Source organism: Anolis sagrei, chromosome 4 (genome assembly GCF_037176765.1).
Source record: "Anolis sagrei isolate rAnoSag1 chromosome 4, rAnoSag1.mat, whole genome shotgun sequence".
NCBI classification, from domain to species: domain Eukaryota; kingdom Metazoa; phylum Chordata; class Lepidosauria; order Squamata; family Dactyloidae; genus Anolis; species Anolis sagrei.
In genome coordinates this window covers 170,442,419-170,466,557 of record NC_090024.1, presented here as the reverse complement: position 1 = coordinate 170,466,557, position 24,139 = coordinate 170,442,419, and the positions used below count along the sequence as shown (strand labels likewise).

General features: G+C 38.2%; 1 protein-coding gene across 10 annotated transcripts in view; it reads right to left on the bottom strand.

Moving 5' to 3' along the window:
• The window catches only part of DAB1 (DAB adaptor protein 1), a 787,489-nt gene that overhangs the window by 89,129 nt on the left and 674,221 nt on the right, over positions 1–24,139 (bottom strand). For all 10 annotated transcript variants that reach the window (XM_060773589.2, XM_067467867.1, XM_060773591.2 and 7 more), the window contains one exon: positions 1,458–1,597. In XM_060773589.2, coding sequence (XP_060629572.1) covers positions 1,458–1,597 — 140 coding nt within the window. The remainder of the gene's footprint in view (positions 1–1,457; positions 1,598–24,139) is intronic.

Here is a 24,139-nt window from a genome sequence, read left to right as displayed (position 1 = left end):
AAAGCTAAAATAAATTTATTTTTGCTTGGAGTTACACTTTAAAAAGTACATGTTCTGACTTTAAGAACAAACCTACAGAATCCATCTTGTTCATAATTTGGGGACTGCCTGTACAGAATTGATGGAGGCAAGACCGCTAACGAATAAAGAAGGAAATTACTGTATATACTCGAGTATAAGCCTAGTTTTTCAGTCCCTTTTTTAGGCGGAAAAAGCTCCCCTCGGCTTATACTCGAGTCAAGGTTATTTATTATTTTACTCTGTTATTAGTATTATTTTTATTTCATGTATTATTTTACTCTCTTTATTATTATTACATTTTCAGTATTTTATCCTATTATTATTATTATTATTATTATTATTATTACCTTTATTATTTTACACTATTTATGATTATTATTACATTTATTATTTTACTCTACTATTGCATTTATTATTTTACTCTATTATTATTGGAAGGATATGTAAGTACATTTACATTGAAGATATGTAATGATTTAATCAGAGTTGGGCAGTCTTATCTCAAATTACAGTTTTATGTAAGTATTAAAAAACATTTCACTTCCTATTGCCTAAATTAATGTAATTTTAGTGGTATCCATTTTTATTTTGAAATTTACCCGTAGTGGCCGCATTTCCCACCCCCGGCTTGAAAACTACATATAATGGTGTTCCAACACTGACATTTGGTTCTTGCATTAGTAATGTTAAGTAGCCTTTGGAACGATTTCAGGGAGAGAAGTGGTGGCGGCGGTAGCGAAGATGCTCTATCCACCAAATAATACTCGGCTTATACTCGAGTCAATATGTTTTCCCAGTTTTTTGTGGTAAAATTAGGTGCCTCGGCTTATATTCGGGTCGGCTTATACTTGAATATATACGGGTAAATGTAAAACAGTAAAAATGATATTAGTTGACACTTAATAATGAGCAATGGGGAATAGTGGAAGTGATATTTACAATTCAATGCAATTGTTACTGTCAATAATTTGCACTTTTAATTTCACTTAGTTTCTACCTCTAACCTTCAGCACTGAATATATATCTGGCTGAATACTGAATTCAGTATTCAGAATAACATTTCAGGCATCTGGCGAATGGGTCTGCAGCCCTCAAAACATATTTCATGATAAATTGGTTAACATTTAAGTGACACAGAAGTCCTTGCTGTTTCTTCTACAGTGCACAAACAAGACCACAACATTGGAAATTGCTTTTACAAGACAGAATGGCAATTTTAAAAAACTCCACAGCAATGAAACAATAATAAAAGGTACAAGAAAACTGCTTGTTGACGAGAGTCTCAGGTAAGATTTTGGCATGCCCAAGACTTTTTAACTTCATAACATAGCCACCTTAAAGTCAATTGTAGTCTAAACAAATGCTATTTTATCTTTAGTTAAAAGTTGTATCCCTCTATCTTGAGTAATTTTTAAATGTAAAAGATTTCACAGCACCTTTAATTTCATCATGGAATCTTGACATAACTTGTCGCCTCGTGCCGCAGAAACTTCGTCAATCCCAATGAGTTTGGCTTTGTATCGAACACCGTCACCTTTAAATCTTTTGATTAAAGTGGCTTCACTGCGATCCTGGCCTGAGGAGACAAAGAGAAACATGACCTTGAAAATCCAAAAAAACGTATAAAACAATAAGCAATTCAATGCCTATAGTCATTTAATTTTAAGTGTTAAGGTCAGATTTGTTCATCTGCTTTATCTATCTATATATATTGATCAAATTCCATGCACAGTATTCAGTAAAGTTCTGTAAAAGACTAGTTAATGAAAGGGTTAGGGAGCTAGGTATGTTGATCTTGAAGGAGAGAGATTGATGAGATGATGAGTTAGTCATATTTAAAAATCTGGAGGGATGCTCATAGCAGGTGAAACAAGCTTGTCTTCAATGGCTCCTGAGACTAGAACATAGAACGAATAGATTCAAATTACAAGAAAATAAATTCCACATTAGGAAGACCATCTTGACAGTAAAAATTGTTTTACAATAGACTGTTTGGAGGGTGATGCGCTTCCCTTCTATAGAGGTCTTTAGATATGGTTGGATTGGATGCTCATCTTTTACAAATGCTTAAGTTGTGTTTTCCTGTGTGGCAGGAGATTGGACTAAATGGCTCTTGTGATTCTAACCATGAGACTAAAAGCAACTTCCAATGTAAAAGACTCATTGTAGCCCACTTTGCAGAACATAATTACAAAATGAGATATTTGGTACTAATGTAATATATATGCACACTCCCTATTGACAGCATCAATGTTTATATTTAAGAACTGCAATAAAAGCTAAATCAGTGCTGGGGAACTCTGCACAATGGCATGGGCAGCTGGTGCTTCTTCATGGACAATCACTGTCATGGAGGGAAGCTTTGACCTGGTATCATCATGCACATGCTGCCAAGAGCAAGCCTCCAACATAAAAACATATCCTATCAAGGACCGCATCACATTATAGCAGGGGCTCCCAAACTTTTAAAGTGGAGGTTCAGATACAGTCCATAAGACTGTTGGGTGGCCAGATTTTAATTGTGTGTGGATGCGTCAGGTGTGTGTGCATGCATTGGGTATGCATACATGCATCAGGTATGTGTGCACGTATGCATTGTTTGTGCCACACACCCACCATCACACGCACAAACTTGCTGCCACACACCTACTGCTACCACTCACCTTCACTTGCTATCACCATCATCACCACATAATGTACTTGCCACTGCCACATCATGCATGTGCCAGCCATGTACTAGTTAATGAAAGGGTTAGGGAGGAAACAGGAAAAAGACCTTGGTAGGCTGGATTCAGGCCATGTGTCTCAGCTTGGGGAGCCCTGCACTAGAGCAATTGCCCCCTTTAGCTCCTATGGCTGCTTTCCTGTAGAATTCTGCGGTTTGAAGTTTAATGAGGGCCAGAACCTCTCTTACTGAACTGTTTAAAGACCCCATCCTAAACTAAAAACCCAGAATTCTACAGGAGGCAGCAACCAGATTTAAAGTGGATAATTGTTCTAGTGTGATGAGGTCCTACACACACATTTGAGCCAGAGAAGGAAATGAAGACAAACCAAATTGCTGATACAAAGTTTAAAAATAGTAGAATGGGGCTTCCCCCAGAGGAATATACCCTGTAATTCCATGAACATTGTTATTGCTATATAATTTAGGGTAAGAGGATATATGACAAAATCTGTGATTTTTGGCATCTTTCTCACATACTTTCACAACAATTTGATGTGATAATATGAAACAAAAAGAGAGAAACTGCCAGATCCAAGTCCAGCCATTCAGGAATGTCCAAGTTTAGTTGAAATTTGAACTCAGATTGAATGGGTCAAAATCTAAAATCCAGCTATCAGATTACACAATAACATTTTCATTATTTGGTAAGCAATCATCCAGGAAACAAACTAATAATGTTACCACTATTCTACAGGTTTGAACTCTGCGAACCAAAAAGATATAGGCTTCATCTTTCTGGAAACAAAAATAAACAAAATCGGTTACTGCAATTCCATAGTTCTAGCCCAGGACCCCTTCTTGTTTCTTTCTGATTAGGAGATGAATGTCTTAAATATCTCAAGAAATGCAAGGAAATTAAACATGTGACAACAAAACCTAATCAAATGCCTCCTTCCTTCCTTCCTTCCTTCCTTCCTTCCTTCCTTCCTTCCTTCCTCACTGTGCTCTCCTCTGAATATCTACAGAGACTTTATCAAAGGGTTGTCTCCATGCGCTTACACAACATTTTACAAAAGACTAATGGCACATGGATGATGAGTCAGAAACTGTAAGTAATGTTTAAATTATGCTGGAGGGAAATGCCAAAGCAGATGTTACTACTGAGAGCTAAGAGCAATAAACTAACATTCACAACACTAAGCTCTGGGGGGGTGGGGGTGGGGGGTGGAGGATCGCATCTGGATGCACAAGCATGGTTAACTTCATCGTCAGAGTATTCTACATGTTGTTCACATATGTAAACATTCATGTTGCAATATATGAAACACCTTTTCATAGTAGTGGAAATTAATGGTCCTTTAAATGTTTTTGGGCTGCAACTCCCAGCATTCCTTACATTGGCTATCATACTTTCATCTTATGGGAATTTCAATTAAAAACATTTTGATTGCCACATAATTTTTACTGCTGTTCTGCATAGGTTGCTGAGAAAATTTAATTCCTATTGCCATGAGAACTCCCTACTTATCAATAAATCAAAGTAAAAATAATGGTATTTGGCAAATGACACAATAGAGATAGATGGCAAAAGTTTCTCATGGAGCCCCAAGAAATGTTTAGTATTTTGTTCTATATGTCTATGTTCTATGAGGCTTATTACACATGATACGTATACGGAAGTGTGAATAATAAGGTATATATATGTAGAGGTGGGGGGAAGTAATAGTAAAAAAGAACTAGAGAGAATATTACTCATTATTTAAAACTACAAAATGATATGACAACTAGTTAAGATATTTGAAAAACGTTACAGTGTTATATGTACACCCAAAGTTAATGTAAACAATGTGGTTGCTTCTTGCGGCAGTTTGTCAATGTCCGGTGTCACAGAAGTTGGTTGAAGATGCATATCGTCTTCTGCATCCAAACGAGCTTGATATTTATTTATTGTAGCAATGTACCTCAAAAAGGCTGTTGCATAGAGGTACATAGAGCCAAAAGGCAGTAAGAGCAATTCAGCTTTTGAACTTAATATTAGAAGATCTTCCCATGAGCCCAAATTTGGGAAGTGGATTGCTTTTAAATGATGCTTGACAGTGGCTGTTTGAAACCATGTCTATAAGGAATTCATATTCTGCTACATTGAAGATACAGAATGGGTGACGCCTGGCTCGAGAGCAGTACGTGTGAAAAAGATCTTGGAGTCCTCGTGGACAACAAGTTAAACATGAGCCAACAATGTGATGTGGCGGCAAAAAAAGCCAATGGGATTTTGGCCTGCATCAAGAGGAGCATAGTGTCTAGATCTAAGGAAGTAATGCTACCCCTCTATTCTGCTTTGGTTAGACCACACCTGGAATATTGTGTCCAATTCTGGGCGCCACAATTCAAGAGAGATATTGACAAGCTGGAATGTGTCCAGAGGAGGGCGACTAAAATGATCAAGGGTCTGGAGAACAAGCCCTATGAGGAGCGGCTTAGGGAACTGGGCATGTTTAGCCTGAAGAAGAGAAGGCTGAGAGGAGATATGATAGCCATGTATAAATATGTGAGAGGAAGCCACAGGGAGGAGGGAGCAAGCTTGTTTTCTGCTTCCTTGGAGACTAGGACGCGGAACAATGGCTTCAAACTACAGGAGAGGAGATTCCATCTGAACATGAGGAAGAACTTCCTGACTGTGAGAGCCGTTCAGCAGTGGAACTCTCTGCCCCGGAGTGTGGTGGAGGCTCCTTCTTTGGAATCTTTTAAACAGAGGCTGGATGGCCATCTGTCAGGGGTGATTTGAATGCAATATTCCTGCTTCTTGGCAGGGGGTTGGACTGGATGGCCCATGAGGTCTCTTCCAACTCTTTGATTCTATGATTCTATGATTCTATGATTCTATGAAGGCTGCTGGTTTTGATGTCACTGAAAATGGGTCTACAATCCACTCAGAATTCTTTCAAACTGATTCTTGAGTATCCCCTGGAAATTATAAATTCAAATTTTGAAGCAAATTGTTAAAGTGTTATTTTATTATAGAGGGAAGTAATTCATTCATGGTGGTGTTGAAGGAAAGTTCTGAGAGTGCCTTGGACTGCGAGAAGATCCAACCAGTCCATCCTCCAGGAAATAAAGCCCGACTGCTCACTGGAGGGAAGGATATTAGAGACAAAGTTGAAGTACTTTGGCCACATCATGAGGAGACAGCGAAGCCTAGAGAAGACAATTATGCTGGGGAAAGTGGAAGGTAAAAGGAAGAGGGGCCGACCAAGGGCAAGATGGATGGATGGCATCCTTGAAGTGACTGGACTGACCTTGAAGGAGCTGGGGGTGGTGACGGCCGACAGGGAGCTCTGGCGTGGGCCGGTCCATGAGGTCACGAAGAGTCGGAGACGACTGAACGAATGAACAACAACAAATTCATTCATTGTTATTGGTTTGAAGTCAATGCGAAACATGTCAGATATTTATTCTCAACACTTTCCATGTAGAATGGCATCTTTTTCTTCAGCATGGCATTGAAAATTCACTCTCATAGAGATATGTAGAAACAAAGAAGTGTAAAACTCAAAATGCAAGCATAGTAACATTTGGATTATGTTATTATTTATTTTTTTCTTTCCCTCTTTAAAATTTTCATAGCTCATCACTGCCTGGCATCGTCATCACAGAAAACTCTGTGATCCCAAATGGGGTCACTACTCATGGGCTTGGAACCACTGATCTAGAAAAATGAAGAATTCTATCACAAAAATAAAAAAAACTAAATATTCCCAGGTGATGTTAAGATAATGTTCTTGCCCAAAATTCCAAAAACCGTCAGGAAATGGGGAAGGATACAAGCTATTGTTTCACTGCAAAGATGGAGCATACTTTTATAAGCTCTACCTACTACTCGGCACAGCGAAAACCTTTTAAGACTGAGGTGCATGCAAAGAATAGCATCTGTGTAAGTCCCTTGGCAGTAAATATTCTCATTATGCATGTCAGCATTTAAAAGAAACATATTGAGCAAGATCCCTGGATTTGATTTTTAAAAGGCATAAATACTCATAATACATCTCTGCACTGTAATGTATTGTAATACAGCATGAGCTAGGAGAAGATTGGGAACACCATTAGGCTGAACAATAAATTTAGAATGGCATATGGAAATCCCAAAGTAGAATTTATTGACCAACTTTCTGTTCCCTGTAGATGTGTCCACTGTCCAGCCTTACTCGGCCTCTGATCCATTCTCTTCTCCTCACTGTTCTCTCTCAAAAAAAATCAGATAATAGTCCATTGTGACTGTTTATGTTAGCTGTACTTTTCTGAATGATTCTAATCTTCTCAATGCTTTCAGAAAATGTGACATGTATTTCACATTTTAAATCACTACTTGCATATGTCACATATGTGTGGAATCATGGCCCGAATACTGTAGTGTTCTACCTAATGTCATACCGTCGATCAATTCATGAATGTCTACTTCTGCTTTTGTAAGAATTTTTTTCAAAAACAACTTAGAGCATCTATAGTTGAGTTTGCCAGATAAAATATTCAGCTTTATTAAAGTACAGTGACCTTGTAACAGAAACATTACAGGGAACATGAAAACTGTGCAATTACATTTATTGTGTGACAGTGTTGTTCTCCTTTAAGACAATATGTGCCATATGGTAACATTTCTCCTCTGTGACTAGAAGTGACATAGCTCACCGTGGAATATGAACATCACACCTGGACATCTTTATCCATTTCAGTCAACTGATACATTTTAGGGCTCTTCAAGGTTTACTGCAGTTTAAAAAATGGCAACGCAAGAAGAGCCAACCCTTTTATCATGGGTCATTTTTATTCAGCTTCAAATGCATAAATAAATAAATAAATCATTTTTCCTCAATACCTAATAAATAAGTAGTGAAAATTAAACCAACTGATGCAAATTAAACCTAAAAACCATATTTGGCAACTGGATTAAGGAACACACTCTCTTGCCCTACAAACATGGATGACATGAAAGCCAAAAAAAAAATCTAATTGCTACTATAGTATTGTGAAAGTTGCAAGAAAAGGTACCAGGGTACTTAGTAAAAAGATTATTTGTTTATTCCGTGACAACGATAAATTGATAAAGCGGGGCAGAAATGGCCAGGAGGAGCAGTCAGCATGGTGTGGAGGTTCCAGTGGTGGACTATGATTCTAGAGAGCAAGGCTTAAATATCTACTCAGTCTTGGAAACCTATGAGTGACCTTGGACAAGAACACTCTCAGCCTCAGAGAAAGCCTCAAACTCGGCCAAGAGTACAAAGTCCAACAAATTCCTCGCTTGCCTTGCAGACAATTTCATGGTCCAGAAGGTAGAAGAGGCAACAAGGGGATTGGCTACTCTTGATCTCATCCTAACAAATGTGGAGGACCTGATCGATGTGGTTGAAGTGGTAGGATCTTTAGGGGCAAGTGACCATGTGCTCCTGCAATTTGAGGTACAAAGAAAGGCCGAAACTAAGACAAGTCAAACCCGCATTTTGGACTTTAGGAGAGCTGATTTCCAAAAAATGAAGGAAACACTGAGCAGCATTCCGTGGACACAGATACTAAAAGAGAAGAGAGTTACAGGTGGATGGGAGTTTCTCAAGAGTGAAATACTCAAGGCGCAGTTGCAAACCGTGCCAACAAAAAGAAAAAAATAGGACAAGAAAACTCTCTGAAGTAATCTTGTCAAGAAAACCTCATGAGAGGTCAACCTTAGAATTGCTAGCAATAGACAATGTGCAGCTTGTGGTGTTGCTATGTTAGATATAAATCCTTTCCATGAAATTATTTTGTATCTATCATGGGATATTCACAGATAGACTGAAAATTAACAGTTGTTACATAGGTGAAAAAGTAAGAATGATAGGAAAGAAGATCTGGCACAATGATTATTACTTTAAAGTATTTCTTAGCAACCCTCAATAACCTCATGTGGTAATCCTTTCAATGATTATTTGTTTCTTTAAATATGGGGGTCCCTCAGGGCACAATATGCATCACTGAATTTTAAACCTGCCCAGTGAATATATTATATGCACAGGCAATAACATATCTAAAACCCTCAAAAGGTCTGGAATGTGACAGTATTCTCTAGGGTTGTTAAGTTTGGTTTGGAAAAACCTAAAATTTGGAAAAACTTACCGAATTTGGACTTTTGAACCAATTTTGAACCATGCAGGAATAGTGGGAGGAGCAATTCCGAATTTGAACCACTTACCCTTTTTTTGGAATTATTTTCGGATGTCTCCCACAGTTATTTTGATTTTCAGAACCATTAAGCAACTTTGGCAAAGCCTAAACAAATGGTTTTAAAATCTCACGGTTTCCCTTCCCTGGTGCGTGGCAGCGATGCAAAGAGGGAAGAGGTGGGTGTGGCTAAGCAGCAGCACAGCTCTTCTTGAAGGCCACACCCCCAGTGGTAGAGATTGCAAAAGGTCTTGCTGTTAAACTACAGGACCTTTTGCAATCTCTACCACTGGGGTCGTGGCCTTCAAGAAGAGCTGTGCTTAGCCACACCCACCTCGTCCCTCTTTGCATCGCCACTCACAAGGGAAGGGAAGCTGTGAGATTTTAAAACTGTTTGTTTAGGCTTTGCCAAAGTTACTTGCTTAATGGTTCTGAAAATCAAAATAACCATGGGAGACATCCAAACATCACAGAATAATTCCACACTGCCTTGCTGCTTATTAGGCAAGATGGTTGAGCACCAATCTTTGCCTAAATATAAAATAAAGTGAATCTACAAAGGTGTCTAAAGAGAAGGCAGCAAAGCCTTTCCCTGCAATAAACCCTTTCCCTGCAATAAAGATAGCATGTGTCCACCACAAAAGGGCTCTCCACACACACACACACCGTTTGTGCTACATGAAGTTTCTGGAGTAGAACAACTACTTTTCAACTAAATCTGGCTACCAGTATTTTTTTTAAAAAAAAACCTCCAAAATCAGCATAGTAAATAAAGAGCAACACTCAAAAAACAGGGGAATTCCAGACAGGAAACAATCAGGGCCAGCTAACACCTCCGAACAAAGGACTCCCCAGGCAGGAAGCAGCCAAGCTTTGAAGGTGTGAGGCCATTCATTGTTAATCAAGGTGAACAATTGCAAAAAGGTTGGCTCTGCATCTCGTGGTGCTGGAGCGTAGTCTGTTCAGCGCCTTCCAAGTCGCCCAGTTTTCTGTGTGCCCAGGGGGGAGTCTCTCATTTGTTATCAGCCATTGATTGAGATTCTGGGTTTGAGCCTGCCACTTTTGGAGTCTCGCTTGCTGTGGTGTCCCAGCGAGTGTCTCTGTAGATCTTAGAAAACTATTTCTTGATTTAAGTCGTTGACGTGCTGGCTAATATCCAATCAGGAGATGAGCTGGAGATGTAAGGTATTACACTTAGGTTGAATCTACACTGCCATGTAACAAAGTTTCAGAATGTAGATTAACTGCATTGAACTGAATTATATGGCAGTGTAGACTCACACAATCCAGTTCAATGCAGTTAATCTGCATTCTTAAACTGCATTATATGGCAGTATAGATCTAGTCTTAGGTAGGGAAAAATCAAATTAGAGATGTGTTTGACAAAAATACATGTAAAAGGGATCTAAGAGCAGACCAGAATGTTAATATGTATTAACAGCTTGATAAAACAGCTACCAAAGATTATATCACATCTACAGGAGTATAGTGTCTACATTGAGGGAAATAATAATATCACTGTCTTCTGCTTTAATCAGACTCATCTGGAATACTGTGTCCAGTTCTGGACATCATAATTCAAGAAGAACATTGACAAGCTGGAACAAGGCCAAAGAAGAGAAATCAAAAATGGTAAAAGGTCTGGATGCCCTAATGGGAGTTGGCTTGGGGAGCTGCCTATAGAGAAGAAAAGGTTAGTCTGGAGAAGAAGAAAAGGTTAAGAAATGACAGAGAATCAAAGAATTACAGAGTTGGAAGGGACCACATGGGCCATCAGTCCAACCCCCTGCCATGCAGGAAAAGCACAAAGTACCCATGACCGATGGCTATCCAGCCTATGTTTCCAAAGAAGGAGCTTTCACCACACTCTGCAAGGCAGAAAGTTCAACTGCTGAATAGCTCTTAAAATCAGGAAGTTCTTCCTAATGTTCAGGTGGAATCACCCATCCTGTATCTTTGCATTTCATTTTTTCTGCCTAAGTATAGTATCTTACATTTGTCTTGGTTGAAATTTATTTTGTTAGTTTTGGCCCAGTTCTCTAATCTGTTGAGACCATTTTGAACTCTGATCCTGTCCACTGAAATATTTGATATTCCTTCTAAATTTCTGTCATTTGCAAACTTGATAAGCATGCCCTCTAAACCTTTATCCAAGTCATTCATAAACATATTGAACAGTACTGGGCCCAGGACTAAACCGTGCAGCACTCCACTAGTCATTTCTTTCCAGGATTAAATGGAAACATTGGTGAGCACCTTTTGGGTTTGGTCGCTTAACCAATTACAAATCCACCTAATAGTAGCACTGCCTAACCCATATTTGACTAGCTTGCTTGCAAGAAGGTCATGTAGGGCTTTGTCAAAGGCCTTACTGAAATAAAGATATGCCACATTGGCAGCATTCCCTGCTTCTACCAAGCTTGTAACTCTATCAAAAAAAGAGATAAGATTAGTCTGGCATGACTTGTTCTTTGAGAAATCCATGTTGACTTTTTCCATCTGGCTTGGACATCTGTAGTTGACCTCCAAAACTACATCTTTTTTCAGTCTTTGTTCCCTTTCATTCTTATCCAGATGCTCTCAGCCTGGTTTCCAGGATTGAAGTCTTACACCTCTTCACATGTGTAAATATTTTTGATTAGTTTCTGCTAGTAGAATGTGTTATCTGTATATCTTAAATTGCTGATGTTCCATCTTCAAATTTTCATACTTCCTCCATCAGATATAACTGAGGTCTGGTACAAGTTAGGGTGATAAAATGCAGCCATGTCTGCCCCCCTTGTCAGTTGGAAACCATTATGTTTTTCCATAGTCTAACAGTGGCCTCTTGTCCAGAGTACAGATGATACATTCATATAATCAATCTTTTTAAAAGGGTAGCACCAATAATGTTCCAGGCTTTGAGGGGATGAAATCTCAACTACAATTAACAAGAAGACAAATATTACGTTCGCATTTAATTGAGTCCGACGCATGGCTGAAAAATGTGTTTACAACAGACCCCTAAAATTTAGTCATCCTTAGTATCATTAGTCTATGCATATTTCTGCTCATTCCCATGTGCTTCTAGCTACAAAATTACCACAGATAATTTCTCATGCGCTACAAAGAAATGTTTATCACTTGCCATTATGTCAAAAAAATAAAATAATAATTACACATTCCTACCTGCTTAATTAACTAGGCAGAGGAGGGATATTAATATGATCATTTATGGCCTTCTGTCATTGATGTGGCTAGCGCAAACCAGCTTTATTCTAGACTAATCCAGTAACATAGCTTATGGACTTGTTTTAGAAAGTGTCAGACACCTGACTCAGATTCAAGGCAAATAATGAGCAAACCTCCTGTCTTTACACGCCAATGAAAATTAACTTGCAACTCCCAGTGAACTTTTTATAAAACTCAGTTACTACAGGTGCAACTACACTGTAGAATAAATGCAGTTTGACACCATTTAAACTGTCCTGGCTCAATGCTGTGTTTTACAAAGTATTTAGCCTTCTCTTCCAAAGAGTGGGTGCAAAACTATAAATCCCATGAGTCCATAGCATTGTGCAATGGCAGTTAAAATGGAACCACACTGCAGCACACCTACATTAACATCCTAAGGAAACTATAAGAAATTATTTTCTTTTGAGACACTATATCTCACTCCTTGAGTGCAAGTGCCCACTTACTATTTTTCTATAAATTTGGATGAAGACATTGTCACATACACATGCTCACACACTGATTTCAAGGGGATAAGAGCTTGTTTTCAACAACAGACTTATGGAAATGATTCCAAAGCTTAAGTGAATTTTGATCAGGATTGCATTTCAAAAAATTACCCATAATGGTATGTGCAGATATACTGATACCTTAACTATACCATCAACTTATTTAGATGATCATCTCAGCGGTGATTTCATTTTGTTTAGCATTGTCATTCATGGTAAACTCCAGTTGAGAGCTTTTTATAGCACTTTGCATGATTAGTACTTGAACAGCGGTACTACATTCAGATGCCTCTGTACATCTCAATTCCAGTGCCTGGGATATAATAAAGTAGTATTTTATGTGTTTATCCGTAGTCTGTTATTTTGTATCAAGCCTCCCACAATATTTGACATGACTTTCAGATGGAAGTCAATTGTATACATCATGTGGGTGTTTGTCATTGTTATTGCTGCTGTTGTTCCTTCCTTTGATTTTTTTTTTTTTTGGTTACACATTCTTTTCTCTCTAAGCAAACAGCATTAGAAATCTGATATCATAGATTGCCATTTCATCATTTTTTGTGAGTTAGCCTAATGGTTGATTGAATTATTTCTTAATAGTACAAAGAGGAATTTGTGATTAAGACATGAGGGCAAAGTTACTAGGATGACCTCTATGTAAATTACACTTGATTAAACTTTTTCATAAATCTCAGTGATGCGTGTGTTTAGGTGGTAAGCCTACACTGACTAAATATATGTTTGCTAGTTTAATGGACATAAAGTAAGATGGCAAAATTTACGCTCAGGTTTTAAGGTCTGGCCAATCTGTATTAATATAAAAAACCTGGGCTTTTAAGTTAAGCACACAGAATTATTTTTCTAGACACAAAAATAACAGGAAGTAATTGTGCATTAATTTAGCTATGACTATTATTAGCTCAAGGATAGTGTTAAATTGTCTTTGGAACAGATAATCACTTGCAGGACAGTTTTAAATAAATAAATCAAGCTTTGTAAACCATCTATGTTATTAATTACGAATGTGCAAACGGATCTAATTCAGCTTTAGTCAATAGTAAATTGGGAGTTAATTCAACCCAGGGTGTATAGAAATGCAGACTTCATGAAAGTTTCAATAGCAAAATATAATCCTGGATTTTATATTTTAGGTGTCAGGAGTGACTTGAGAAACTGCAAGTCACTTCTGGTGTGAGAGAATTGGCCATCTGCGAGGGTGTTGCCAGGGGGGTGCCTAGATGTTTTACCATCCTGTGGGAGGCTTCTCTCATGTCCCCACAACATAAACTGGAGCTGACAGATGGGAGCTCACCCTGCTTCCCCAGATTCAAATTGCCAATCTTTTGGGCAGGAGTTCTGCAGACACAAGAGTTTAACCCATTGCTCCACTGGGGGCTCAATTCTTGATGATAAGACAAAAGGAGACTGAGATGAGAACACAATCTCCCATCTTCACTAAGAACTTGATCTTAAATATCCTGAAGGCACCGGACAGTATTTGATCATTACAGTTAAGCAGAATCTGCCCCAGCACATAGATAGGGGAATATCAGATGTAGTTATTAGGGCTGGGCGGTTTCGTTCGTTAATTTCGTAATTCGTTATTGATTCGTATTTAAATTAGCTTACGATCCGATATTGAGCCATGCAGGAGCAACTAAAAATCGAAACGAAATTTTTCAATTTATTTCGTAATTGTTTCGTAATTGGTTCAAAATCGTTTCGAAATCGTTTCAAAATCGTTTCGAAATTATTTCGTTATTATTTCCGTATGTCTGGTGCAAGTTTTATAGTTGTTGTTTGTTTTATCAGTGATAAAAAAATAAATTATCACACCAACAGTCAACAACAGAGGGAGAGGGAAGCTTCAGAAGTTCCCCCTGTCCCATTTGGAGGTTTTTTTAGCGTATTGCGCAATCGCGTCCGCCATTAACAAATCAATTCGAAATTTACGAAATTTCGTAAATAACGAAAAAATTTTAAAAAATGAAACGCAATGGACACCCTAAAAACGAAACGAGTTTAGAAACAAATTTTTCCGTTGTTACCCAGCCCTAGTAGTTATATTTCAGAGAAAGACACTGGAAGGAACACTCCTTGAATACTCAATTCATGGGGTCATCATAAGTGACCAGAAGTGATGCAATTTAATGGTGTATGATCATATCTAGTTTCATGTAACCATGATTCAGCCAAAAATATATCCCCTGTGGGGAGATATCAGTACTGCATCAGTTACTCAATACCAAGAAGTTACTTTTAAATTAATGAATAATTCATAACATCTTATTTCTAATTGTCTAAGCTTAGCATTTGAGTTCTTTTTGGAATTGTTTAAAGTGTTAAATAAATTAGTTTTAAAAGCCAGATTCCCAACCTCCTTAGGCAAGCAATGCTTGTCTATGGGTCATAATTAAACAAAGGAGAATGAGGATAATGCCCCCCCCCCCCCATTTCCATGGAAGGAGATGAATAATTGATGCTACTTAGGAAAGCTATAAGGGAAGATGATGGCTACCATTGGGACTATGATCCATGCGATAACAGCAGCAAAGTAAATGAGCTTGGGATGGGGGGGGGGGAATGAATTTGAGAAAACATTTCAGTTCTCCCCCACATCTGTAAAAATGTTCAGAAGAAGTACTTTTAGTTTAGTCAGAGGGCAGTTCTACATAGCCCTTTAACCTGGGAGCCATCAGGTTTTAAAAATTCAATTATGCCTGGGTTAAAGTCCACACAAATCCCCCAAAGCATGTACTTTTCGGGGGGGAGCGTGTCCACATAGGGAGACACTCACACCTCTACCCCAGAATCCCTTTAAAAACCTTTTAAAAAGAAGATAACTTACCCAGTTGCCATTAAACTGCTGCTGGAGCTCTCCTGGAACATATAAATGAGCTCCAGGAGCACAAAATGTGTGGGATGGAAATGCCCCCCCCCCCCCGATCACGGAAAGTGGCCCTAGAAGTTAGTTCCCAGAGGCCTAATACGTTATTAGACCTGGGTTTTTAGGAAGGCCTGGATCTAATGATGTATTTAATTAATTTGGAACAAACCAAAGAAAATCTTGGTTTATTCCGCATTACTTTTTTTTTATTACCAGAGGTGTTGTTTAGATGCCTTCAGTAAAAACTGAGACAGATCCCCCATTTGGGACTGTCTGGATGGGTCCTCACTCTTTAGTTGTGTGTGAATATGAAAACGTAGTCTTTAGAGATTAGTCCTTTTGCTTGAACTGAGAATTAATGGAGTTAAAGAGAAACCTTAGGCCTAATCCCTTTGTATCAAGAAATGTAGTTCTTATGTTTTAATACACCTTTTGAAACTTTTAAGATTGACATCTGCATCTCACTTCCTTAAGTTCAAGACTTCTTAATAGCCACACTATATTGCTTTCTGCTTGTTGTGAGTTAAATGCTCTACTAAGTTTTGGGAGGAATTTCCCTAACAGAAAGCACAAGTTATTTGTTCTGCACAGAGTTCTCATGACAGTAGAATATACACTTCGCTCTCTTTTTCTTGCACACACAAGACTGCAGGCATACATTTTCTCTGTCTCTTTGTTTTACATTAATTTGTTTTAATTTGAAGGTTCATGTATTTTTCAGTTTCTACATTATGGTTCTAGTCTCAAGGCAGTGCACCACAAATTCTGACAGCAAGGACACTTTTAAGTGCACTTTTCCAGTTAAATGGTTTTCTGGGGGCAGTTTTTATTTGTTCCTTGCAGCCAGGAAAGTGCATGGGTAGGCTATAAAGAGGTAAGTACAAAGGATGCTTATAATGTATTTAGTACTATTTCATTTCACTACTCCGCTCACAAACAGTTGTGAGTTGTCATCATTTAAAGATAAATAACCAGTAAATTTTTAATGGAGAAAATGAACTGGGCAAATAAATTATTACTCAACAAGGGGATTAAAATTATGTATCATTTTTATTTGCCAATGGAAAAGTAAAAAACTTGTCACAGTGGCAGGTAAAAATCACTGATTTTCTGTTGCAATCCAATGTTTCAAATAAGAAATTATTTTCATCTTGGCCTCCCACTGCTCCTCAACATCACAGAATGCCTTTCCCTGCTGGAGAAGCAACAGGAAGCCAGGAGGAAAACTGCATTTTCCCTGAGTCTTTGGGCTAAAAAAATGCTGTCAATTTCAAAATTACAACAGTGGCAAAGTGCTTCTTTCAATTGGTTTCTTTCATTCTTGCTCCCTACTGTCATTCATATTGTCAAAGTGGCAGCAGGAGACAGTTAAGCAAAACAAAGCCATATATATATATATATATATATATATATATATATATATATATATGCGTGCACGCATGCTGCCATCATTTACTCTTGGACAGAAAATTAACAAGAATAAAAGCATGAATACATCATATAGCTTTCTCAAGAATAAAAGAAGGAGCCTATGTTTTCACTATTAATGCATCACTATGAGAATAAATGGGATTTCAACATTTGCTTTAACTCAGAAGTTGTATTAACTTACATTGTAACCATGGGGTGTATATGGAGGGATGGTGGTGTTTTAAGAAGGCAGGGAAACCCCCTAAATTAAAGTACATAATAAAAATAAAGGTTTTCACAAACGAAGAGGTATTTTTAAAGGAGACACAAAAAAAGAAATGATGTATAATTATTCCCTAACATTATTTGGTTATTGCATTGTAATGCAAAAACCTTATATCACTGTGTCAGACATGGTCTCAATGTCATGGGAATATATTAAGGACTCGTGGATTAAATACTGTATGGAAATGAACAACCAATTATTTAAGAGGTTAACTGCAAGTGAAAGCATGCTGGAAGGTATCATATTTAGCTTCTCTAATTTTGGACAAAAACACATTTTGACACTCTAAGAAGGCAAAAAATGGAGAGTACTGTATTGTTAAATCAAAACATTCATATAGATATCATGGGAATATGTTTGGGGATTAAGGAATAAATACTGTACAGAAATGAGCTATTTTATTATTTAAGAAGTCAGTTTCAAATGGGTCCATGCCAGAAGGGATCAAATACAGGTTCTCCGATTCACAATGATAAATATAGTTTGGGAATTTGAATTGCATCCTTAGTATTTCAGATAAGAATTTAAGTGTTATTCTTTATCATTTACTCATTTCTTTTCAGTTCTGTCAATTCCAAATGAAATCCCAAATGAAACTGCATTTCATATTAGTGGATAAAAGGAGGCAAAAGAAGATAAATTTCCCATCAGCTTTTGCTAATTTTTATAGCCAAATCAAACTCGAGTAAGAATGTCTGATATTACACAATTCCTCCCTACAGTTCCATTTATGAAGCCTGAGAAATCAAAAATTGCAGCACAGTGATACAAGTACAATTTTCAACTCCAGAAGTATTGTTGTGCAGATAGCCTTCACTTGAAAAATGCACAAGATATATACTATTTCTACCAGAGTCTCCTGATATTTATGGTGACTAAGGCATATACAAGAACACCCTGAATGGAGAACCAAATGCATGGCTTAGTAAGTATCTCACTTTTACAGCATAATCTGTTCCTTCTGATGTGCTCAGTATCCATAACTTCTACACAATATATAAGAGGCATGTGCTTACCATTGTTGGGCTTTAAAAATCAAGAGAGCTTTCCATTCCCAAATACATCATTTTAACATCAACAAACAATTCCATTCCCAAATACTTCATTTTAACAACACAAACCTTTATCATCACTTCAAGTGATGACAAATCCCCATTTCAGGCTCCTCACACTGCAGTTTCACCAATGTTGGTGCAATACTTTGGGACTTCTCAAAAGGATTTTGAGAGTTATAATTTCATCAGTGCTAAATTGCACCTTCCAACCGATGAAAATTATAGCACCCAAAAAATTCTGGGCTAACATACAAATAGCACCATGATGAATAAACAGTTTGGATGAATAGTCACAGGATTAGTAAAATTGGGTGAAAGAAAGAGGCTAGTGCAGGTACAGAGACAACTCTTTTGGATTATTTCTATGGAGATCCAATCCACATTTCCCCCCCAAAGAGACATCCATTAAAAGGTATTTAAAGATCTAAAGAATATTTTCTTCCCCTTGATAGGACAGAATACCTTGACATTTCTTCACACTCTGTGAAAAAAGATATTGTCAAATACAATGATTTTCCTCTCTTTTTCCAAGAACAAAAAGACCAGTGCCTCTTAATGCTTTTCCCCTTCTGTCTTTTCAATCTCTCTCTCTTTCTCTCCCCCCCCCCCCCTTCCTTCCAACTTCCTATGATCCCTACCTTCCTTTTTGGGACAAACATTTGTATTCTGCATGAACAACTTTAAATTTAATTTCCCAGATAAGTGAAAAGTTATAAAAAAAACTAATGTTGTTGTATTCTTGCCTTGTGGGGATAAACTTTCATTCTCACTAAGAATAGAAATCCCCATACCAAAAAAGGGAAATGCGAAAGACTGCTCAAACTTCCGTACAGTGGCCCTTATTTCTCATGCCAGTAAGGTAATGCTCAAGATCCTGCAAGGAAGACTCCATCAATACATGGAGCAAGAGTTGCCAGATGTTCAAGCTGGGTTTAGAAAAGGCAGAGGAACGAGAGACCAGATTGCCAATATCAGCTGGATAATGGAGAAAGGCAGGGAGTTTCAGAAAAACATCTATTTCTGCTTCATTGACTATTCTAAAGCCTTTGACTGTGTGGATCATAATAAATTGTGGCAGGTTCTTGGTGGGATGGGCATCCCAAGCCACCTTGTCTCTCTCCTGAGGAATCTGTACAAGGACCAAGTAGCAACAGTCAGAACTGACCACGGAACAACAGACTGGTTTAAAATTGGGAAAGGCATACGGCAAGGCTGCATACTCTCACCCAACCTTTTTAACTTGTATGCAGAACACATCATGCGATGCGCGGAGCTTGATGAATGCAAAGCTGGGGTGAAAATTGCTGGAAGAAACATTAACAACCTCAGATATGCAGATGACACCACTCTGATGGCCGAAAGCGAGGAGGAGCTGAGGAGCCTTCTAATCAAGGTGAAAGAAGAAAGCGCAAAAGCTGGGTTGCAGCTAAACATCAAAAAAACCAAGATTATGGCAACAAGAATGATTGACAACTGGAAAATAGAGGGAGAAAATGTGGAGGCTGTGACAGACTTTGTATTTCTAGGCGCAAAGATTACTGCAGATGCAGACTGTGGCCAGGAAATCAGAAGACGCTTACTTCTTGGGAGGAGAGCAATGTCCAGTCTCGATAAAATAGTAAAGAGTAGAGACATCAGACTGGCAACAAAGATCCGCCTAGTCAAAGCCATGGTATTCCCTGTAGTAACCTACGGATGTGAGAGCTGGACCTTAGGGAAGACCGAGCGAAGGAAGATCGATGCTTTTGAACTGTGGTGTTGGAGGAAAGTTCTGAGAGTGCCTTGGACTGCGAGAAGATCCAACCAGTCCATCCTCCAGGAAATAAAGCCCGGTTGCTCACTGGAGGGAAGGATACTGGAGACAAAGTCGAAGTACTTTGGCCACATCATGAGGAGACAGCAAAGCCTGGAGAAGACAATTATGCTGGGGAAAGTGGAAGGTAAAAGGAAGAGGGGCCGACCAAGGGCAAGATGGATGGATGGCATCCTTGAAGTGACTGGACTGACCTTGAAGGAGCTGAGGGTGGTGACGGCCGACGGAGCTCTGACGTGGGCTGGTCCATGAGGTCACGAAGAATCGGAAACGACTGAACGAATGAACAACAACAACAAGGATAGAAAAGAAGTGATAATCTGCAATGCTTTCTTGTGCATTCTTGCATAACAGTTTGTTGGACCTTGTGGTCCTTTCAATTTGCGCATTTTATGATTCTACATCCTATGGATCTACAAACTGTCCATCCATCTTCTATGGCTTTAAAGTGAATATTTATGGCATCTTTAAAGCTTCGTTGATATTTCAACTGGATAATTTGGGTAATGATATCCTTCCCATAATCTTTAAATTATAGCTCAATGACTAGAAATTATTTTATTACCCATATATCTGGGTGTGCGTGTATGTGTGTGTGTGTGTATGCACATGTATATATGTATGTATATTGGTGAGAAGAAAGGTGGAGAGCAAGTGCCTCAAAGTAACATAACAAGCTTCAAGGTTTAATCAGGATTTAAAGGCTATGCAGTTGAAACCTAATGCCCATAACACATCCCACCCTGATCTAATTCCCTGATCTCAAATTCCTCCTGTCTTTTATAAAATGAAAAGCAACTTTAAAAACTATCTTTTTAAAGGTTCACCAATCAAGAAGGCAAACAACTTTCAGGTTACACAATGGGTTTTACGTTTTAGTAAGATTTAATATCTATGTGATTTTTTTTTTGTCATGTCAAGAGCAACTTGAGAAACTGCAAGTCACTTCTGCTGTGAGAGAATTGGCTGTCTGCAAGGACGTTGCCCAGGGGATGCCCGGATGATTTGATGTTTTTATCATCCTTGTGGGAGGCTTCTCTCATGTCCCCGCATGAGGAGCTGGAGTTGATAGAGGGAGCTCATCCGCCTCTCCCCAGATTTGAACCTGCGACCTGTCGGTCTTCAGTCCTGCCAGCACAAGAGTTTAACCCACTGCGCCACTGGGGGCTCCTATCTATGTGATTAAAGTGCACTACTCGAACACAAAAGCACATTGGTATTCTGAATGTTGTCCTGGTTTTTTACAAAATGAAAAGCAACTTGATGAAACTTTCTTTAAAGGTTCACTAACAGAGAGTATAAAGAAGTTTGAGTTCTGAAGTTCCCACTCTGATCTGCAAAATGCATATATACACTATAATGTGTATCATACATAGAAAACAATATCAAATTCAAATTATAGTGTAACTACGCAAGTACACAGAAGCCTTCAGGTTGCCCGTTAACTTATGGTGACTCCATGAATTTCGTACCTTGTTATTAGGCATGGGATCCTGCGAGCTATAGTAATATGAACAATCTTGATACAGCAAAATACAATCCAAATCTGAAAAGTTGTAAAGTGTGAAGGGGAAATACCAACATGTGTACAAGCGACCATATTATAAATTAGTTTCCTCCTGTTTTTTATTGAGACTTTGCAGAGAGAAAAATAATTGTGTGCTTCATCGAGTATTTTCTCCTACCCTACCAATGTGTGCTTTGCTTTCCATGCTTTCCCTTTATTTATTTATCTTGTCAGAAGCAAGTTGAGGGTACAGTTAATGAAAAGTGGGTTCACTATCAACACTATGAACACTGTAGCCTGACAATGTGATGACATGATTTTCTATCTTGAAGCCCCACCTAAGCCATCAACATCAGACTCTTTCTAGTCCTAGTTTTTTTTTTCATATTCCCACATTTCCTTGTTCTTTTTTTCTGATCTTCTGAGCATCTAATCTTTTGTGAGCAAGAAACCTAATAATTTAACATTTGCATGCAGATTAGTGCACTGTAAAATAGAGCATTGCTATGCTAGGTTACTGTGCTATTAGCTAGGGGATTCACAGGCATATTGCATGCTAAGTAGGTCAATTTCTAGTCATATAATTTTGATTATATCAAAGTATTTATTCATGAATGTCCTAATTCAATACAGAACTCACAGAACTCTTACTTACATATTAAAGTTACATTTAAATTATGACTATCAATATCCAATTTTTTATCCACTGGGTCAGTGATGCTGATTTGGGTCAGCATCACTGACCTAAAATTAACAGTTTCCTTCTCTCGGTAATTAAAAAATCCTGTGTTTCACTTATAAAAGTGAAGAAAAAATGAGGAAGAAATACTCTTCAAAATACTTGGCAATGTTATGATTAAGAAATAATTTTTACTCTATATTTATTCCCCCCTCTCCCCTGGAATGGGTACTTAGGAGTCCCGGTATGTTTATTTTGATTACTAATATAAAAATAGAGAAATGATATAGTGTCTCGATCAAGGGAAGTCAAGGTGCCTCTCTATTCTGCTTTGGGACCCTCCCACACTGCCCCCATATCCCAAGATCTGATCCCAGATTATCCATTTATCCCCAGTTTATCTGGCAGTGGGGACTCATATATTACAGTTCAAAGCAGATCCTGGAATAAAGGGCAGTGTGGAAGGGCCCTTGGTTAGACATCACTTGGAATATTGTGTCCAATTCTGGGCACCAGAGGAGGACAACAAAAATGATTAAAGGTCTGAAGACAATGCCTTATGAGAAGTGTCTTAAAGTACTGGGTAGATTTAGCCTGCAGAAGAGAAGGTTGAGAGGTGACATCTGACAGGGGTATTTTGACTGTGCTTTTTCTGCATGGCAGGGGGTTGGACTAGATGGCCCATGCGGCCTCTTCCAACTCTATTATTCTATGACTCCATTATAGAGAGAGGTCAAATAATGAATTTTCCATTCCAGATCTTCCAGGGGGCACATAGTTTGCAAAAAATGCAAAAAAGAAAGAAAGAAAACAGAAAGAAAGACAGAAAGAAAAAAAGAAAAAAGAGAGAAAGGTTAAAAGAAAAGAAAAGAAAAGAAAAAGGAAAACAAGAGGAAGTGGTTGGAAGTCCTCTGGTAAAAAAAACAATAATAAAGGGAGTGGTGCTTGTTTAAAAGGAGGGTTACCATTCCAGCAAGTTTCTCAAACAAGCAATTCAGGAAACAAGTGTGTTATATGAACTGACGAGAGTCTACACCAATGGTACTTGATTTAAAATTATTTTATACTTATTTATGTGCTATTTTATGGTTTGGTTTTTATATGTTATATGTGTTGTTCTTGGGTTTGTACTGTTTTAAGATGTTGGAAGTCACTTTGGATCCCTTGGTGGAGGAAAAGCAGGATTTAAATAAAGATTTATTATTATTATTCATACACATGCTCCACTCGTACAGAAATGGCTGTTTCAGTTGGGATTGTCAGAAGGAAAATGTGGTGCTTCAACACAGCCATTTAATTTAGAGCAGAATGCGGATTTAACAAATCCAGTTCACTTTGGAGGGCCCACACAGGCACTCCAGGAATTGACTTAAAGATCAACAAAACTTTAAAACCTACAACAGCAATCTTAAGCCACATACTGATCTAAATTAAGTGCCTCCATCAAAACCCAGGATTTCATCCCCCCTTACTTCCTGTTAAACTGTTTACACTAACTCTTCCCTCACAGTTCCACAATGCAAGGAAATAAATTTGAGCATTCACATGGGAATCCTGGCCTTACAAAGGAAGGTATTGTTGGCCTGTGCAACTCTCTTCTTATTCTGATTGCTTTCCCACTGCTGTTTACATGAACATTCCATATTTGGCATTCAGCTTCTTCCTATGCCTTGTTCATACACAGGAGAAATGTAATTCTGTTTCTGACTGAATATGCATTTTGGGGGGGGGGGGGGACATTTTCTAGACAGCCTGACTTCTGGCTAACTTCAAGCCAGATTTTACTGCCTGTGTAGATTGGGCTATAGAAATAAATCTCCTAATACAAGGTCTTGTTGCAATAAAAGAATCAATTACTATCAGTTTGGACAAATTACTATCTGCATAATCACGGCTGCTGGGAAA